Source organism: Coloeus monedula (assembly GCF_965178545.1).
Source record: "Coloeus monedula genome assembly, chromosome: 9".
Lineage (NCBI taxonomy): Eukaryota > Metazoa > Chordata > Aves > Passeriformes > Corvidae > Coloeus > Coloeus monedula.
In genome coordinates this window covers 23207123-23223956 of record NC_138789.1, presented here as the reverse complement: position 1 = coordinate 23223956, position 16834 = coordinate 23207123, and the positions used below count along the sequence as shown (strand labels likewise).

General features: G+C 59.2%; 2 protein-coding genes across 2 annotated transcripts in view; one reads left to right on the top strand and one right to left on the bottom strand.

The window, feature by feature from the left end:
• Window positions 1-4130: 4130 nt before the first annotated feature.
• TSPAN1 (tetraspanin 1) lies at window positions 4131-8044 on the bottom strand (the record flags this gene model as incomplete). The annotated part of the gene is made up of 7 exons (XM_082286905.1): window positions 4131-4184; window positions 4439-4522; window positions 4999-5136; window positions 5506-5604; window positions 6309-6383; window positions 6758-6964; window positions 7988-8044. 7 exons carry the CDS (start codon window positions 8042-8044, stop codon window positions 4131-4133), a joined length of 714 nt encoding a protein of 237 aa, XP_082143031.1.
• Window positions 8045-14825: 6781 nt separating this feature from the next.
• Window positions 14826-16834, top strand: part of LOC309576060 (phosphatidylinositol 3-kinase regulatory subunit gamma) — a gene marked incomplete at its 5' end in the record, with an annotated part of 73061 nt that continues 71052 nt past the window's right edge. Inside the window, one exon of the mRNA XM_082287023.1 lies at window positions 14826-15141. Coding sequence (XP_082143149.1) covers window positions 14826-15141 — 316 coding nt within the window. The remainder of the gene's footprint in view (window positions 15142-16834) is intronic.

The window sequence follows — 16834 nt, the reverse complement described above, 5'->3', positions numbered from 1 at the left end:
TGCTGCCCGAGCTGCAGTTCTCACCAGCCCCTGCAGCCCCCCCAGCCCGGCCTCCCTGGCTTTGTGCAGCCGCACAAAGGAGAACCTGTCTGGGTTGCTCCACCACCCAGGAGCTGGCTGATAATTAAACAAAAGCAAAATAGCATTGGCATGAAACTTGACCTTTCCAGAGCCTGTGGGGGGTGGGGAATTTTGCATAATTTCTGGTGGTGTTTATTTCTATGCGTTATGGTTTTTTGTTGGAGATCTGTGGACCGGGGAAGCAGGAAGTCCCTGTGCTCTGATGACGGGCTGCTATGTGCCAGACAAGGTCCACACTGACCCTTCCTATGGCACATCGGTTCCTCTGTGCCCCACAGATGGAGGAAAGTGCCTTCCAGCCAGAGTCCTCTGGGATAACACACCCGGTTCTCTTGAACGGAGAGATCTCAGCACTAGAGGGATGCTGTGTGTGCTGGCCCCATCTCCTTCCCTGTGTGGGAGGGAGTCAATGGTGCTGTGTCCAGCCACTTGCATCCCAGCCCAGGGAACTGATCCGAAATTTTCAACACCCTCTGCTTCATAAAAAGTCATAAATGCCAGATGCATTTATGAATGAAAAGTCATAAATGCCAAGGTGCCCAAACTGCTCCCAGGAAGGGACTCTGCTTGGCTTCTCCCCTTGTTCTCAGCTGTGGGGGGGTTCTTTCCCTGCACCCAGCCCATTCCTGTCCCTGTTCCCTGCTGTGCCTGTGGACACAGGGCTGCCACCTCCTGTGCCCACATCTAAGGTAGGTGGCAAATTAATCTTCAACTGGCTATCCAGGATTGCTGTGACAGTTATTGTGCCATTCCTGCCCAGTGCAGCGTTAATGATTAACACGCCAGGCTCAATGTCAGCTCCTGCCTGCTGCCGTTTGAATAGCCCTTGCATCTCCTCCTCTGATATCTCGGCAAACAATTAGGGCAGGGAGCTGCCTAAAAAGCACCGTTGGCCTTAGGCTGGCACTCGGGATGGTTTATCTCTGAGGAAGAGGAGAAGGGGAGTCAAGCAGGAAGTCTGTGCCAGGGAAAGTGTGCATTGGCTCGCTTTTTCCCCTGGACCAGCCTGCGCCCTTCAAGGATATCCTCTTCCCCCCACTCTGGGAACATCCTGGCCAGGCTGCTACGGCAGGCAGGGGAAATTCCCCACAGCGGGCACTCCTTGGGCAGTTGATGCTGGATGAGTTTGCTTTTGCTTCTTAGTTTTACCCCCTTTATCAGCACGAACCCAAAGAGTTGCAGTTCCTCCTTCTTTTCATGTACCTGTTCCCATCAATGCTAATTCCCAGGAAGGAGGGGGCGGCTCCTTTCCTGAATTGCTGATCACTGCCCACTCCCTGCCAGCACAGGCGCCTGCAACACACAGGGTTTGCCTGCTGTGCCTCGGGACAAGCGATGCCGGTGGAGAGCGCACCCTACAAATCCCCAGGAATTTTGGTCTGTGCGCAGCTCCCATCATGGCACTGGCTGCTTTCCCAACGTCCCTGGAGGGAGACTTTGCCCTCCTGCCTTCCCTCACCCTGTGTCCCAGGCGGAAAAGAAGAATCCCCACTTTGGCACACACCCAGATGCGTCAAGTGCTCAAGCCATCTCCTGCCATCTTCCCGGGAGCAATAAGGAAGTTTCTGTTTGCCACCACAAGCCCTCGGGGACATTTCGGCCTTGTGCTGTCAGTTTCTGATGGCCCCAGCATGCCAGTCTGGGAGAACTGGGCAAGTCTAAGGGGTACAAGGTGCAGAGGTGCTTGGTGGCACCCACATGGGCTGATGGGGATGGTTGGGCTGGGATGTGCCGCGGGGCTCGTGGGGAACCAGCTGGAATGGGATCTCCTTGGAGAGCCCAAAGGCTGTGGCAGTGGAGGGCAGGGGCACAGAGGGAGCACAGGGAGGCTGTGCCAGTCCAGTTCACCCCCCACTGCTCTGCTTTTGGCTGCCAGGGCAGCCAAGAGCCGCAAAGGGCAACTGGGAGGAGTCGCATCCGCAAGGAGAAACTGGTCCTTCAAGTTTTCCCGGCAGGTGGAGGGCAGGAACCAAGCCAGTGTTTGCAGGGCTATTTACAAAGCTCCGTGCCACAGAAAGAGCCTGTTCTGCCCCATGGCTGGGAGGAGTTGTGAAGGTGGAAGGCAGCAGCTGGCCAGGCATCACCCCTGAGCCTGCTCAACCCTGCAGGGGTGATGGTGAGAGGGTGTGTGCCAGGAGTCAGCTCTGCAAGGCATCCCAGAAACAAGGGGCAGAGGAGGACATGGCTGGGTGTGCCCAGCACTGTGCCAGCTGGTTCCTGGGCACACAACACCTCTAGGAAGGGCTGCCTGGCAGCTCCTACAGCCTTGGAGAGGGAAAAAGAGTCATAAAAGCCCTGACGTCACCCATGAGGTGGCGCCAGTTTATGGTAGAACTGGAACCTATTCACCTGTCCAGGAAAGACAAGGCTATTTTCTGGCAGCTTCCCCCCACACCTTGCCATGAGGCAGGGCCAAATCCCATGTCCCCAGGGCTGAGGAACCCAAGGTGGGGAGTGGGTGCCCATGCCTGTCTCACTGTCCCCTGCCCACTCCTGCCACTGTGACAGGTACTGGATGGCACCAGGGAGATGCCAGACCATGGCAGTGCCTCAGTGCAGCCCCGTACCCAGGGCAGGAGCTGATAAGGGGGTGGCACAGCAGACAGGGAGCAAGGCAGTGCATGGAGAGGCTGTTTGCACACTGGCCTCCTGCCACTCACCCTGCCCTCCACCCCCCTGCCCCACAGCCAGAGAGGCAGGAAGCCTTGTGGCAAAAACAGGGTGAAGGAGCCCCTTGGGAGCACCCACCCTGGCTGTGCTTTCCAAGTGGAGAAACTGAGGCAGAGTAAGTATATCCTCAAGGGAACAGAGGGAGCAGTGCTGGGGAAAGAGGGGGTCTGGAAACCCCCCAAGCCCACCCATGACCTCCCCCATCCCCACCCATAGAGGGAGAGCAGATGCATCACACACAGGCAGTGCAGGACAATGCTGGAGTGGAGATGTTCAGAGGTGGGGCTGGCAGGATCCATCCCTCCTCACCACCCCGGTCCAGGTTCCTGCAGCTGATGGGGATGCAGGAACCCCTCAGCCAGTCCTGCCTTTCAAGCCAAGCTGTTGCTCAGTCCCTGACAGATGCTGTGAGCAAGCAGTGCTGTTGCAGAGGGTGTGGGGTGCAAGGCTGGTGGCCTCGCTGCACCCTGTCTGTTGTGCAAACACAGGGCTGTTCTGGTTCCAAGCACCTGAACAGGTGAGGAGCCACATGCAAGGAGGGCAGGTAGGCTGTGGGCACAGCTGTGCTACCTGCAAGGACATGGAAGGGAAGGTGGGAGGGAGGCAAGGCAGCCCCTACCCCTGCATCCCCCCGGCAGAGGGTATTTATTAAAGGCAGCACCAAGATCAACTCCAGAAAATAATTTGTATCCAAGATGAAAAATTTATTTGCATTTCTTTACAGCATGGAGAGGGGCTTAGGCACAAAATGTCAGGGGGTATAAGGGGCAGCCCCAGCCCCTGCAGAGCCAGGGACCACCAGGGCTGTCTTCATGCCAGGGAAGGGGCAGAGACCAGCCAGCACCCAGCCAGCCCTTCTTTTAGGGGACAACATGGCAACTAGGTCAGGGGTGGCAGAAAATGGGTGCAAGAGTAGATACATGCCCTATGAGGGTGTAGTTACCACCTAAACTGATGCAGGGGGACACGGTGGGGACAGCGTGGGAGAGGTACAGCACCCGCCTCCAGGAGTTTATCAAGGCATTGCTGTGCCATTGCCAGATCAGCAGCCCTGAACTGCCTTTATCACCGGCTGGTATCAGCCCTGTGCTGCTTTATCACATGCTGGTATCAGCCAAACGGACCAAGCAGCTTCTCCCAACAACCCCCCCAATCAAATACCACCCCAAATCTCTATGTACAGACTCCATATACCATATCAGTACAAAAATATACACAAACTCTACAGATCCCAGCTCAGTAGATCAAAATACAGCTATAAATCACAGTGCACAGGAGAGCATCAGACCCAGAGAGGGACGGGGTCCCCCCGAGAGCATGGCACGCCACGGGTGCACCCCGGCATGGGGGGTGGCAGGTCATCCTCGTGCCTCGGGGGGTCACTTCTCATCCAGCCGACAGTACAGGTACATGGAAACTGCCATGGCCGCGATCTGGGGGCGGCAAGGTGCAAATCAGCCCCCTTAAATGTGCACCTCCCCTCCCCAACACGGGTTTGGGTCACAGCCCACCATCCCCAGTGCGCCAAGGCAGGAGGGCTGGATGTGCCCAGGGAACAAGGCTCAGTAGCCTGGAGCTGCAGGTGGTCCATGGAGCTGCACCAGTCCCCTGAACGCCCCCCAGGGCTGGTCCCAGCCCCACCTGCAGGCACAAGGAGGAGGCAGCCCAGCAGTGCTCAGGCACTCACCTCCAAGGCAGCGATGCCGGCTGCCACGCCGCCCGCCACTCCTGCGTTTGTCTTGATTTCTTCCAAGATCTGTTTGAAACAGCCCTGCAGGAGGCAACCATGCAGGTGAGGATGAGCAAGAGGTGGTGATACCCCAACTGCCAGGGCACAGCATCCCCCAGAAAGGGAGGTACAGTTTCTCCAACCCAGAGCACACAGCCATGGAGAAGGTCTGGGGGCTTCAGGGGACAACTCAGCCACTTCTCAGATCAAATACTGGGTGGGGAGCAAGGAAAGGAAGGGAAGAAGCAGGGAAATCACCTAAAAAGGCAGATCAGTGCCTGGGTTCATGCCCAGCATTAGGCACACCACTCCATTCCCCTTGTGACCAGAGCAACGTAACAGCTTTACTTGTCTCTGCCAGGGACAAGCCGAGGCCACCATAGCATCCCCCCAGAACTTAAAGCCCATGGGACCACCACGTGCAGAGCTGGAGCTACAGGAGAGGTCTCCCCCTCTGTGCCCAGGCACACCCCAAGCCAGGCTCTGCCAGAGGGCAAGAGCCATGGGCACGTCCGTACCTCGATGTCCTTTTCTGCAGCCAGCGTGTCGTTGCAGGGCTCCAGCATGTCACAGCACTGCCTGGGGTAGCTGCCGTACGTCTTATAGAAGTAGGAGTTGTTGAAGTCCGTGTAGTTATTCAGGCCACAGCAGTGAACCTAAGAGGGAGAGAGAGGAAGGCATGGGAAGAGCATCCTTCAGGTCTGCCTCCAGGCTCCAACACCACCTGGACCCCACTGGCTCATGGAGGGTATCACCCAGCTCAACCCTGCTTCTGTGGGGTGCTCAGTAGGCACCTTGGGTCCAGGATTTTGCCCCATGCATCATCACATACACCTCTCACACCTCTAGCTCCCAAGCAGGTAATTCCCAGGCACCTGGGGAGCCGAGGAGGTGGTGACAGCTCAGCACATCCAGGATTGTGGTGTGTCCCCACTCCCATCTCACTGTCCCACCCAGATGTGCACCACCTAGCCCGTGTTGGGAGGATCCCGACCCACAGGTGAGGGCCCCAGGGCTCAGCACACCTCTTCCATGGTGGCATTCCAGATGTGCGTGAATGTGTCGTTCACCCCATACCTCTCCTTCAGGAGAGGGGTCACCAGACCTGTCAGCAATGTTTCTGCCTGGAAGAAAGGGCAGAAAAACACCATCAGAGAAGGTTCTGGGGAGCACCACAGAGCTGAGCACCCCCATACTGGTCTCAGCCTATGGAGAGGAGACCAAACAGACCCAGCACAGCCAGAAGTCACACCATGTCCATTTGACCCACAGAGAGTTTGTCACCTTCCCCACTAACCAGTGTTTTATGGCACCAAGGTCACTTATGCCCAGTGAGTCATCTGATAAGCGGTGTTAAGTGAGGGAGCCAGGAATGATGTTGGCCCTGTGGCTGACTTCTCCAGTGCCTAATGAGGCAGTCCCCTTTCTCCCCAGGTGGTTTCTCAGGTGCCTAATAAGGGGGTGAGTTTGCTCGGCATGAGGCAATAGGGACTTCCTCCCCCAGTGGCTCCCCCCCTCAGAGGTGGGGAGGCGTCAAGCCTAAGCTGGTTAGGGACTGAGGGGCTCAACAGAAAGAAGTGGGCAAAACTTGGCCTAAAAAATGAGGGTTATGATAAAACAGAAACCCCCGTTCCCACCACCCTCAGGCTACTCCAGCCTACCCATGTAGCTGCCACCAGCAGCAGCCAACATCCCTTCCTCCTGCAGCACTGACCACTGCACAGCTTCCACACCCATGGGCAGCACTGCCAGCCCGTGTCTCCTCTTTTCCCAAGGGGTAGGACGGGTCCCAGATCAGCCCAACCCAAGACTCAGGCATTGCACTCACAAGACCTGTGAAGACCAGAGCCACCACGGCAGCAGCAACTTCAGCAATGAAGATGATCAGCACCACTGAGAAGAACTAGGACACAGCAAGGGGCAGGAGGTCAAACAGACAGCCAGAACCCTCAGGGGCCACTGGAACTCATCAGCTTCCCCAGGGCTCAAACCCTCCTGCCTCATTGCCTTCAGCTCTGCTCCTGGGCAGGAGCAGCACAGCCTTGTCCTCCAGCCCTCCACCTGCATGGGGCTGAGCTCTCTGGACACGCTCCAAGAGAGACCTCAGCTCAGGGGCAGACTTTGAGTCCAGCATTGCCCTTCCAAGGGCCACCCAGACTGCCACTACATGGAAACATCCACAGAGAACATCTTTGCAGAGAAATCTGCCCATCAGGTCTCCCCCACCACAGCCCCAGCTCAAACGAGGCTTGGTAAGGAGGTCAGTCAGGTCCATACCATCATCAGGAGACATTTGCTCTCCTTCTGGGCGCCATAGCACCCGAGGAAGCCGATCACCAGCAGGATGGCACCAATGACGATGAGAAGATAGCTCACATTCACAACCTGCAGGACGCTAGAGGAGAGCGCCCCAAATATTTTCAGGAATGACTCTCCATCCACTTTGACCCAGATGCCAACTCCCAGGAGGGTCCCGCCACTGAGCTGGGAGGAGAAAGGCAATATCAGCTTCCAGATAGGCATGAGATTTGCTATTTGGGGAAGGCCCTGGCACAGGTGTTTTTCCCCTCAGCAGTTTTTCACCACACCAAAGTAAGACTTTGTGGCACTGCAGGCAGCTCAGGGTATTGGCAGATGGGTCAGTACCCTGAAACACACCCCACCACCCTGGGCACATCCCCTGGGCTGTGTCACAGCTGCCCTCCTCCCCAGCCCCAGGGGTTTCAGTGCCAGCAGTGCCACTAGCCTCCCCACGACCCCACACCGCCAGTTTGGACCCTGGCCACCATCACACCACCACAAGTTGCTCCATACAGGGCAGCTGCCCATCCACCCAGAGTAGAAGCTGAGGAGCCCCTGGCCACAGAAACTCATGCACTCCTGGGCAAGGTGAACTCTGGGCTGCCTGCAGTCTGTGCCAGCCCTCCCCTCTGCCCACTCAACCTTCCCCACCACATTCAGATCCTGGCAGGAGCTTTACAGGGGGGTTTTTTCACCAGAGCGAGCCTGGAGGCTCTGCATCCCCTCCTTCCCAAGGCTGTATCCTATCACACCCTCTTCCAGGTGGCTCCTGCAGAGCCAGGGCAGCTCTTGGGAGCTCCACTACCCTTCTCCCTGGGTGGGAGTAGAGCCCGCATGTGCTCTGAATTCCCGACATCCAGGAACCCCAACACCACCGTCACACGTGGGCTGCTCCCCTACAGAGGTAGGGCCCCCAGGCAGGGACCCAGCAAACCCCCTTTTCTGGGGCACTCAGCACCCCTTCCCAAGCTTCAGCACAACGAGGGACAGGGGCAGCTGATGCAACAGCCACTGTCCCCAGAGCATGGCGCAGCCCTCTGGGCTTTGCAAGTCCCACCTACACCCACCTGCCCACACTCTCCACCCCATCGCCCACAGAAAGGAACACGGAGGGGCAGGAGAGCCCAGCCAGACCCACCCCACACCCGGCTCCGGGAGCTCCCCTAGACCCCCTCCCGCAGACCTCAGCTCCCGGGGCGCACTTACGAAGATGGCCAGGTTGAAGAGGATCATCATGACCTTGATAAAGGTGAAGCACCCCATCTTTGCACCTGGGGAGAGTAGAGAGGTTACCGGGAGAACCCCCACCCGGCACAGCCGCTGCCGTTCCGAGAGCCCAGCGTCCCTCTAGGGGAGCCCGGGGTCCCCACGGGCGGGGAAGGACGGAACCCAACTTACCTGAACGGAGAGCAGATCCCAACACTCCGTCCCGTCCTGACCTAGCCCGCTCTGCCTCCACCGCCCCGCCGGTGCCGCCCTTTAACGGGGCGCGGCCCCGGGGCCGCCCCCGCCGCCGGAGCCCCCCGCCCCGTCCGGCCCCGCCGGGGCCACCCCTCGGTGTCGCGGGGAGCCCGGAGCCCTGCTGCCCTCTGCTGCTGGCAGCCTCCGTGGGACGCACGCCAGGGTCCCTGCCTGTGTCCCGCGGGGTCCCTCCTGCCCTGGGGGCACTGCGGGGCAGCGATATCAGCCCGGGGCTGTTCCAGCCTGTGCCGGATGCTGCAGCTGTGGGGTGCCACCCCGCCGCCCCTCTCCGCGAGCTGGGCAATGGGCTCGGGATTTTCCAGCTGTGGGCACTCACAGCCCCCCGGGTCACGGCCTCCCTCTGCCAGCCAAGGCTGAGGCATCCCGTCCTCGCAGGTTGGTTCTGTGGGTGAGCTGCTGGTGCCCCTTCTCGGCACCACTCAGGCAGGGATCTCCCCAAAACCCGAACCTCCAACATCCTGGGCCAAAAGAGAAGCAGGCAAAGGAGGGCGCTGGGGAACGGCCACACGAGCCGGTTCGCAAAGGAAAAGCCAAAGCTGTCCGGGCCGTCCCCAGCTGCTGCACAGGGAGGTGGATTTTTGCTGGCGGGGACACAACAGGGTGACGGCGGCGGGAGAGGACAGTGACAGCCATGACAGATGCCAGCGCTGGAGCAGTCAGTGAGCACTTGCCATTGCCTAAGGGCTGCCAAAAGTGATTTTCTTTGGAAAGACGCTTTGAAACAGGGCTGGTTTCCCAAAGAGCAGGACAGCAAGAGAGCCACACCTCACAGAGGACGCTGCCTCCCCAGGCCTGATCCTGGCGGTGGTCCTTGCCCATCCAGTGCACCTTTGGGGCAGGAGCTTGTGCTGGTCCCCTCCCCAGTGCCCACAGTGTGTCCCTCCAGCTTGTCATCAAACCACAGAGCGATGCAGGAGGCACAGGAGACCCCATCCTGCAGGAAACCAGGCTCTGTGTGCTCAGCACGCTCCACCCCACCCCTGGCTCCCCCGAAACCCCACAGCTCATTCCCTGCCTGGCTGTAATGATACATTTCAGCAGGATGAAGTCAGCCCCACTGGGCTCCAGCCAAATCCCGGTGGTATTTGGGGGAAGCCTCTAACCCTCCCAGGCACCCTGGGTATGAACACAACCCGTGCTGCAGCTGGGGGCTGTAGCCCTCACCCCCTCACTGCCTGTAGCCTCAGTCCTTTTCTGCAGCAGCTGCTAGGAAGCTGCTCAGAGTTAGGGCCAAGCCTTCATTCCTCTCCCAAAGGGGGACAGCTGCTCCTAAACCCTCTCTCATATTGCCCCTCTCCCAAAAGTTGCCCCATCCCAGCCTGACCCTGTTTGCTGCACACAATCCCTCCACCCCAATGACAATCTTGACATGTAAGTAAATACTTGCTCTCTTCCCCAGTCATTGCCAGCCACAGGGAAAAACAGAGGACAAGCTATGGACTGGTCCCCTCACCTCCTCCAGCACCTGGTGCTGCAGCCTGGGGTTCAATCACTCCCCAGTATCACCCACCCAAGCCCCATTAGGAAGCCAGGGCTGGATTTTCTGGTTCTCTGAGAAGGCCTGACCTGACCACAGAAGGACGAGTCCAGTGGCATTCCCATGTCCCTCCTGCCCAGCAAGGCCACGCCATCTCCCCGCTGTCCCCATCCTCTCACACAGACCAGCTGGATCCTGAGCATCCCCTTCCCTGGAGCATGGGGATGCTTCTCACAGGGCATGGGCAGCAAGACTCCTTCAAGCAACCTGGCCTTGGGAGACTGGGAGCAGGGAAGTGGCCTCAGTTTCCCTCCTGGTAAAGCACAGGGTAAGAAGCCCCAGGCACCACCAGCCATGGAGACCAGCCAGGTCTGTGATTGACAGGATTTTGGGATATCCCCAGCCAGGTGAGTCCCTTGCAAAGGGCTTTCACATGTCTGTTTGAGGCTGGCAGCATGTACCCAGCTGTCTCTCCAGCATCCGGACACCTGGGGAGTCGGGATGGATGGACACACTGCAATGTGCCAGCGATGAATCCAACTTCGGATTTGCAGATGGAAGTTACTGAATGTTACAAATTTGTGCTGAATTCATCACTTCCCACCTCCTGATGCAGAGAAATAAATATCTACATCAGCCAAAAGTTTTTGATGTCTTGAAATATTCCAGTTCTCAGCTTCGAAAGGACTCAAAGCATTTTGGTTGGAGAGCCGGGGAAATCCCAAATCCCCCACTTTGGGAGGGAGCAGGCAGTGGGACCACACCGATTTCCCTGGGGCTGCAGCTCCAGCTTCCGGGGGAATCGTCCCCATTTCTGTGGCTGTGTGCAAAACCACAGCATGAATCCCAAAAGCAGGAGCTGCCCCATCTGGTGCTACGATCTCTGCCATGTGGGGCCCGGGGTGTAAATCCAGGGGTGATACTGTGTCCCAGCAGTGCATGGCCCTGGTGCGTGTCCCTCAGGGGGAGGACCTGTCCCTGTGCCTCACGTAGCCGATGTTAATCGCGGTGTTAATAAGGACACTAACGAGGGGCTCGATGACAACGCCCCTCCTTTGTAGCGGGCTGAGCTTCTCCCCGTGCATGTTCCCCCCACAGCGAGTCCCCTGAGCCTGCCCTGCCGCTGACTGCCTGCCCACCCCTCCAGATCACATCTCCTTGCTTCTCACGCGTGTCCAAGCCGGCAAATCCCTCCTGAATTAATTACCAAGGGCCACGCCGAGGCGGCAGCTGCCGTAAAGCCAAGCCGGGCAGGTTCGGGGATGCAAAGGGCTGCGCTGCAGGGTCACATCAGGACAGCTCCATGCCTGCGTGCCGGCGCTCCGGGGGCTGCTGCAGGCAGAGCCAGCCTGGGGAGCCTCCGCCGCCGTCTCGCCAGCGAGGCTGGCCAGGGCTGGGTGGGTGCTGGAGCTTCCTCCCCGGGTCGGGCTCTGCTCCTGGGGTGTGCTGTGCCCGCTGCCCAGGGAGGGGGCATTGAGGGGCCCTGGGTCCCCAGCTCTAGCCCTGCAGAGAGGCACAGGAAAGGGCCCCAGCAGCACCTCCAGTCTTCCCTCACGTCCCTCGGGTTTTCTCCAGCCTATCCCTCCCCAGGCCCGGGGTAGCCCAGCCCAGCAGGCAGGTTGGTGGTGGTGGCAGAGCGCAGCTGTGGGAGCCGGCAGTGAGAGGATGTCCGCGGATACCACCCTGGGAGGTTGTTTGAAGAAGCACTTGGCTCTCCCTAAACCAAAAGCCACAGAAGCCGGAGCTCAATCCTGGGCACCCTGGAAGAAAACCAAGAGACAGGGAGTTTTCCTGTGTCTAAAGAGAAAGCAAAGCATGGCCCTTTCCGAATTGGGGAAACAGAGGTGATACCAAAAAAGCCAACTCTGAAAAGTCAAAGGAAATCAAAAACCTTTTCTCTCCATTTTTTCTGGCTGGGCAGGGCTCAGCCCTGTGCTGCAGCCTCACTTTCTCCAGCCGGGCATGTTAACAGCTCTATTTATGCTCTATTTATTCACAGCCATGTGGCCAACTTCCCTGGACATGAGTGTGACAGCCCCCAAAAGCGAAGATGAGAGCAGTGGGACCCCTGTCACTTTGGAAAGGCCAGGACAGGCAGCCAAAGTGGATGCTGAGCATCTGCTGGAGATGCTCCCACCAAGGGTTGTCCCTCCAGCCAGGAGAGGAGAGAAGCTGCAGAAGGGCATGGGGACCCCAGTGAGGAGATGTCACTCTCCTCCCCACAGACCCACCCTGGGCTGCCCAGACAGGGAGCAAAGGGCAGCCTGGAGGGGACTGTGGGGTACAGGGAGCAAGGACGGCTCCTCCTGCTCTCTCCACAGAACAGTCAAGGCCAGGTAAGCCAAGGCGAAGCTCTCATTGCCATGAGTGCTGCTCATTAATCCAGCGAGGATGGATTAGTCAGGGCCTGACAGGCAGCTCCTCTGGCTCAATCAATAGCAGTGAAGGCCTGAAGCACCTCTTGTGTCTTCACAGGGTGCTCTCTGAGAGCCCTCTGCCCGCCTTGGGGGATGTGCCAAACTCTGGGCTGGAGTGCTGTGGGGGTTTAAATTAACCAGGTAGGGGTGACACAGGGTGAGGGGCAGCCCAGGGCGCAGAGTTTTGGGAATGATCCTGGCGCAGTGCAGCTGGAATGGGGTGTCAGGGGTGCTCTGAGGGTTCTGAGGAGAGGAGCCAGCCAGGGAGAGCTGGGGTGATGCTCAGCCTCATCCAGCCGCAGGACTGTGTTGATTCCCAGCCTGTATATCGGATTGACCCTAGGACAGGATGGGTGGTGATGAACCCACCAGCCTCCCCAGCTCTGATCCTGTCCCAGGAGGGAAACACCTCCTTGTCTTTCTCCAGGCAGGCCCCAGAGCACTGACACTGTGCTCAGCCTGGTTGAATTCACAGCCTCTTGGGACATGCTGGGGAGACCAGGCAGGGCTTTAGAGACTCAGCAAAACCTCTTCACCCCTGGTGGGGCACAGGGAATATGACTGGGGAAGCATGACTGGGGGGAGGGAAGCATCTGGCTGTTCACAGCCAACTCTGACTCTGTCCCAGCAGCAGCAGCAGCAACATGGTGCCAGCAGAAATGGGATGAGGGAGAGAAAAATCCCTTTTAATCTCCAACGACCAGCAGCTGGGCTGGATCCAGCTGGGGAGTGGGGCAATGGGGGCTGCATGCTGCCCAAGGAAGTGCAGCTGGGAGGAATCCCCCAGGATGCTGCTGCCCTGCACCATCAGGCCGTGTGCTGCAGGGAAAGGAGGGGGGGTTTGCTGGAATTATGGATAAGAAGGGCCATACATCTCCTGCATTGCTCTGATGGCCTCTGTGTCTGTTTCCTCAGTTTTCCCAGCACTTGGGATTCCTCCTTGGACTTCATGCCACCCCTGCACTGCTGCTTGCAGTGGCTTGGATTCAGCCAGCGTGCATTTCCCAGAGCCCGTGTTTTAGGTACCATCTATTTTTAGGATGTCCAACCTGCAGCAAAGACAAGGAGCCACGACCATTTCAGAGAAGTCAGCGTGAGAAGCAAGGATTAAAAAAAAATACAACCAAAACAAGCCTTTGAGCCTCTGGAAACATCACATCCACCTCTCAGTGCCTCACAGACAGACAAATACTGGGATAGCTTGTCCAGGCTCAGGAGGAGAGCGAGGAACCAGAGCATCCCTGAGCTGGGATTCTCCATGACGTCTCCTGCCTGTCCTGTGCATGTTTTGTAGCCTGGGTAAGGGATGGGATTCTGTGTGGGTGCACAGGGAGAGCTGGCTGGCACAAGGGTGGTGTCCATGGGGTGCTGGCCCTCTCCTGTCCTTTAGCACCCCTAAGGATGGATGGAGACCCACAGATGGGAGATCTCCATCCTACAGAGGATGCAATTTGGGAGCAGAGATGCTGCATCTGGGGATGAAGTCATCCACCTACTCCTACAATTCTCCCTCCTCCTGCTCGGTAGCCGGGTGCCCCCCCCCCCTCGACGCGCTGCGGCGGGGGGGCCGCCCGGCTACCGAGCAGGAGGAGGAGGAGGAGGAGGAGGGACGCTGACATCACCGCCGGAGCGCGGCTCGGCGGGGCCGGGAGCCGGCTCCGCTCCGCTCCCGTTCTCCGCTCCCGCCGCTGGAGCCACCGCGCCCGGTAAGGCTGCAGGGGCGGCGGGAGGGCTCTGGGAGGCGGGTGGATGGATGGACAGACAGACGGCTGCTGCTCATCATCCCTCCATCCCTCTTCCGCGGGGTCCTGCTGGAAGCTGGGGGGCAGTGGGTCGGCAGCAGCACAGTCTTTCCCCCCAGGGATGATGTCACTCTTGGAGGAATATATAAAAATGCACCAAAAAAATTAAAAAAAAAAAAAAAGAAAAAAAAAAGAAAAAAAGAAAGGGAAAAAAAAACCCAAACCCACATGAAAAACCTACATCTTCATCTGCCAGCTCCGTGCAGCAATGCCAGGCTGGAGCTGCCGGAGGGGAGCTGCGTGCGGCAGGAGGTTTCTCAGCACATATGTCTATTTTAAAAACCCGTGGCGTGATCTCTTGCCCTACTTTCCAGACTCTTGCCGGCACTTTCCTTGCGTGCAGTGGCCGAGCCCTGCTGGTGGGAGCTCCCTGGGAAGCAGGAGTCGAGCGAGCCGCTGGGCTCTCCCTGGTGCCGGGCGGCTGGGATGGGGGACGGGCACGAGGCTGAGGTCAAGGCAGAGGTTTGGTCACTAACGCGCTGCCTTTCTCTCCGGCAGAGGAGGGATGTCCCCAGCACCGTGCGGATGAGGCCAGGCTAACGAGGATCCACGTTTGTCCCCTCTACCCCCGTTAGCCTCATTTGCTCCCCTCCGTTTGCTCTGGTGAAGAAACAGCTCCTTACCCACACCTGAGCCAACGCTGACGAGTCCCAGCCGTTGGCGTGGCTCCGCAGCAATTTTGGGGTCGGAGGGTCAGGAGCCGCTCTCCATGTCGCAGATTTTCCAACACTGAGGTTTTCCTCCTGCGTGTGCAGGGAAAGGAACGCTCCCAACGCCGCACTGCCCAAGCCCAGCCCCGTGCGGCCACCCCGGGCCCCCAATGCCCGGCTGGCCGGGGGCGGTGTGACCCACGCCACGCTGCCGCCATGGCCTCCTCGGACGGGCTGCAGTACCGGGCTCTCTACGAGTACCAGAAGGACCGGGAGGAGGACCTGGCGCTGTGCCCCGGGGACGTGCTGACGGTCAGCAGGGCCGGGCTCCTCAGCAGCCCCAACTACAAGGACGGGGACGAGCGCAACCCCCAGGGTTGGCTGCACGGCGTCAACGAGCGCACCAAGGAGCGCGGAGACTTCCCCGGCACCTACGTGGAGTACCTGGGTCCCACCCGCATCGCCACCACCGCCACCAAGGCCAGGCCACGGCCCCTGCCCCTGCCGCCCGCTGGGACCCCCACGCCCTGGGGTGAGTGTGAGGGGAGCAGGAAGGCGGGAGCCCACGGGCAGGTGTCCCCTGCAAGATGGCGAGGGTGGTGTGGAGCCGGGGTGGATGCTTGCAGCTGAGCTGGCTTGGTGGGAATCCACGCTCAGGATGGGGATCCAGCTCCAGAAAAAGGAGTTGTCCTGGGAATTATCTGCCCATGTGTATCAGGGCAGCCTCAGGAGGGGCAGGGGATGCCCTGAGTGTCGCTACCCCCCAGGCAAACATGCTGCAGGGATCGCTCCTCACCAGCAGCCCAGGCTGGCTGCTGTGCTGGCATGGAGTGTCCGAGGGAATCCACATCCATGAGAGCACAGGAGAAGATGCAAGGCCCCTTTGGCCCCTCAGAGAGGAGCAGAAAGACCCATGGTAGTCCTCGGGGACCTTTTTTCCAAGTGCTTCTCTCCCCACCACTGCGGCACCTGATTCAGGCTGCTCTCAGTGCCCGGGCAAGTGCTGGCCCTCGGCCAGCTCCCAGTCTCACTGTCACTTTGTGCAAGCTGGGACAGGGGACAATCTTGGCAAGCGGTGTGGTCAGTCCCTGGGGGGCTCCTCTGTCCCTGGGGGCTGCAGGAGAACACTGTGGGGGGGATACTTGGCAGGACCCTTCCTGGCACAGGGGCCTCCGGCCATTCCTCTGCCTGGATCTGCTGAGTTTGTGCAGCCAGCTCTGCCCTCGCCACTCACCATGGCCGAGTGCGTTTGGGCCGGGAGGGATTTCACAGTACTTGCACAATGTACACAAGCTGAAAAAAAATAAAAGCCAAGTAAGAATCCCCCCCCTTCCAGCAAGGCATGCCCTGGTGACCCCAGCCAAAGCCGTGGTGCTCTCCTGCTCCGGGATGTATGCAGCAGAAATGGCTGTCCGTGTGGGCCTGGGGCTGGGAGAGCAGCATCGCCTTCAGCTGTGGCAGGAAAACCTGCCCATCTGCTGGTCTGGCACCTCAGGAACCCTCCTCACCCAGTTTGGGACCAGCATGGTAACCAAAGGGGCAGCCCCTGTGCTGGCTGGGCATTGGATGTGCCTTGGTCTGGGTTTAGAGGGGCACCGACTGCTGAGGAGTCCATCTGTCCATCTCCCTTCAAAATACGGTTCAGGACCCCCTTGCCAGTGTGATTTGAGCTGGGGACCCCCTGGTTCCTGGGCTGAGCACAGCACCATCCATGCCCATGTGTGGGGTTGCCATGCGGTTCCTGACGTGCAGCCCCACAACCACATGGGAAGGATACTGGGCCCCCCCACACCTCCCCTCACCAAAATGCAGGTGCTCCTCCCCGACCAGTGCGCCAAGGCAGCCGCAGTCCCAGCAGCACTGGGGAGGCTCCCTGAGCAGCTACGTGCTGGATTTGCAGGAGGATGGAGGCCACTTTTTGGGGCTGTTTATCCTGCCACACGTGGGGTTTGAGCCCCCTGCCCAGTCCAGCTCAGTGGTGAGACCTCTGACTGCTCAGCAGGCAGAGCCCTGGAAAACTCGGTGCCGTGGGGAGGTTTCAGGTCAGACAGGAGCAGACCCCAGGGCTCTCCAGCCCCACTCACCAGGGAAGGTGAAGCCACCTTCTTGTTTCTGCCTTTGCTGCCCCTCACCATTGTGTCGTACCTGCCGCACGCAGGGGTGGCACAGGCTCCTCTGTGAGGGAGATGTGCCCAGGGACCCCTGCCCGCAGCTGCTGGGGACGT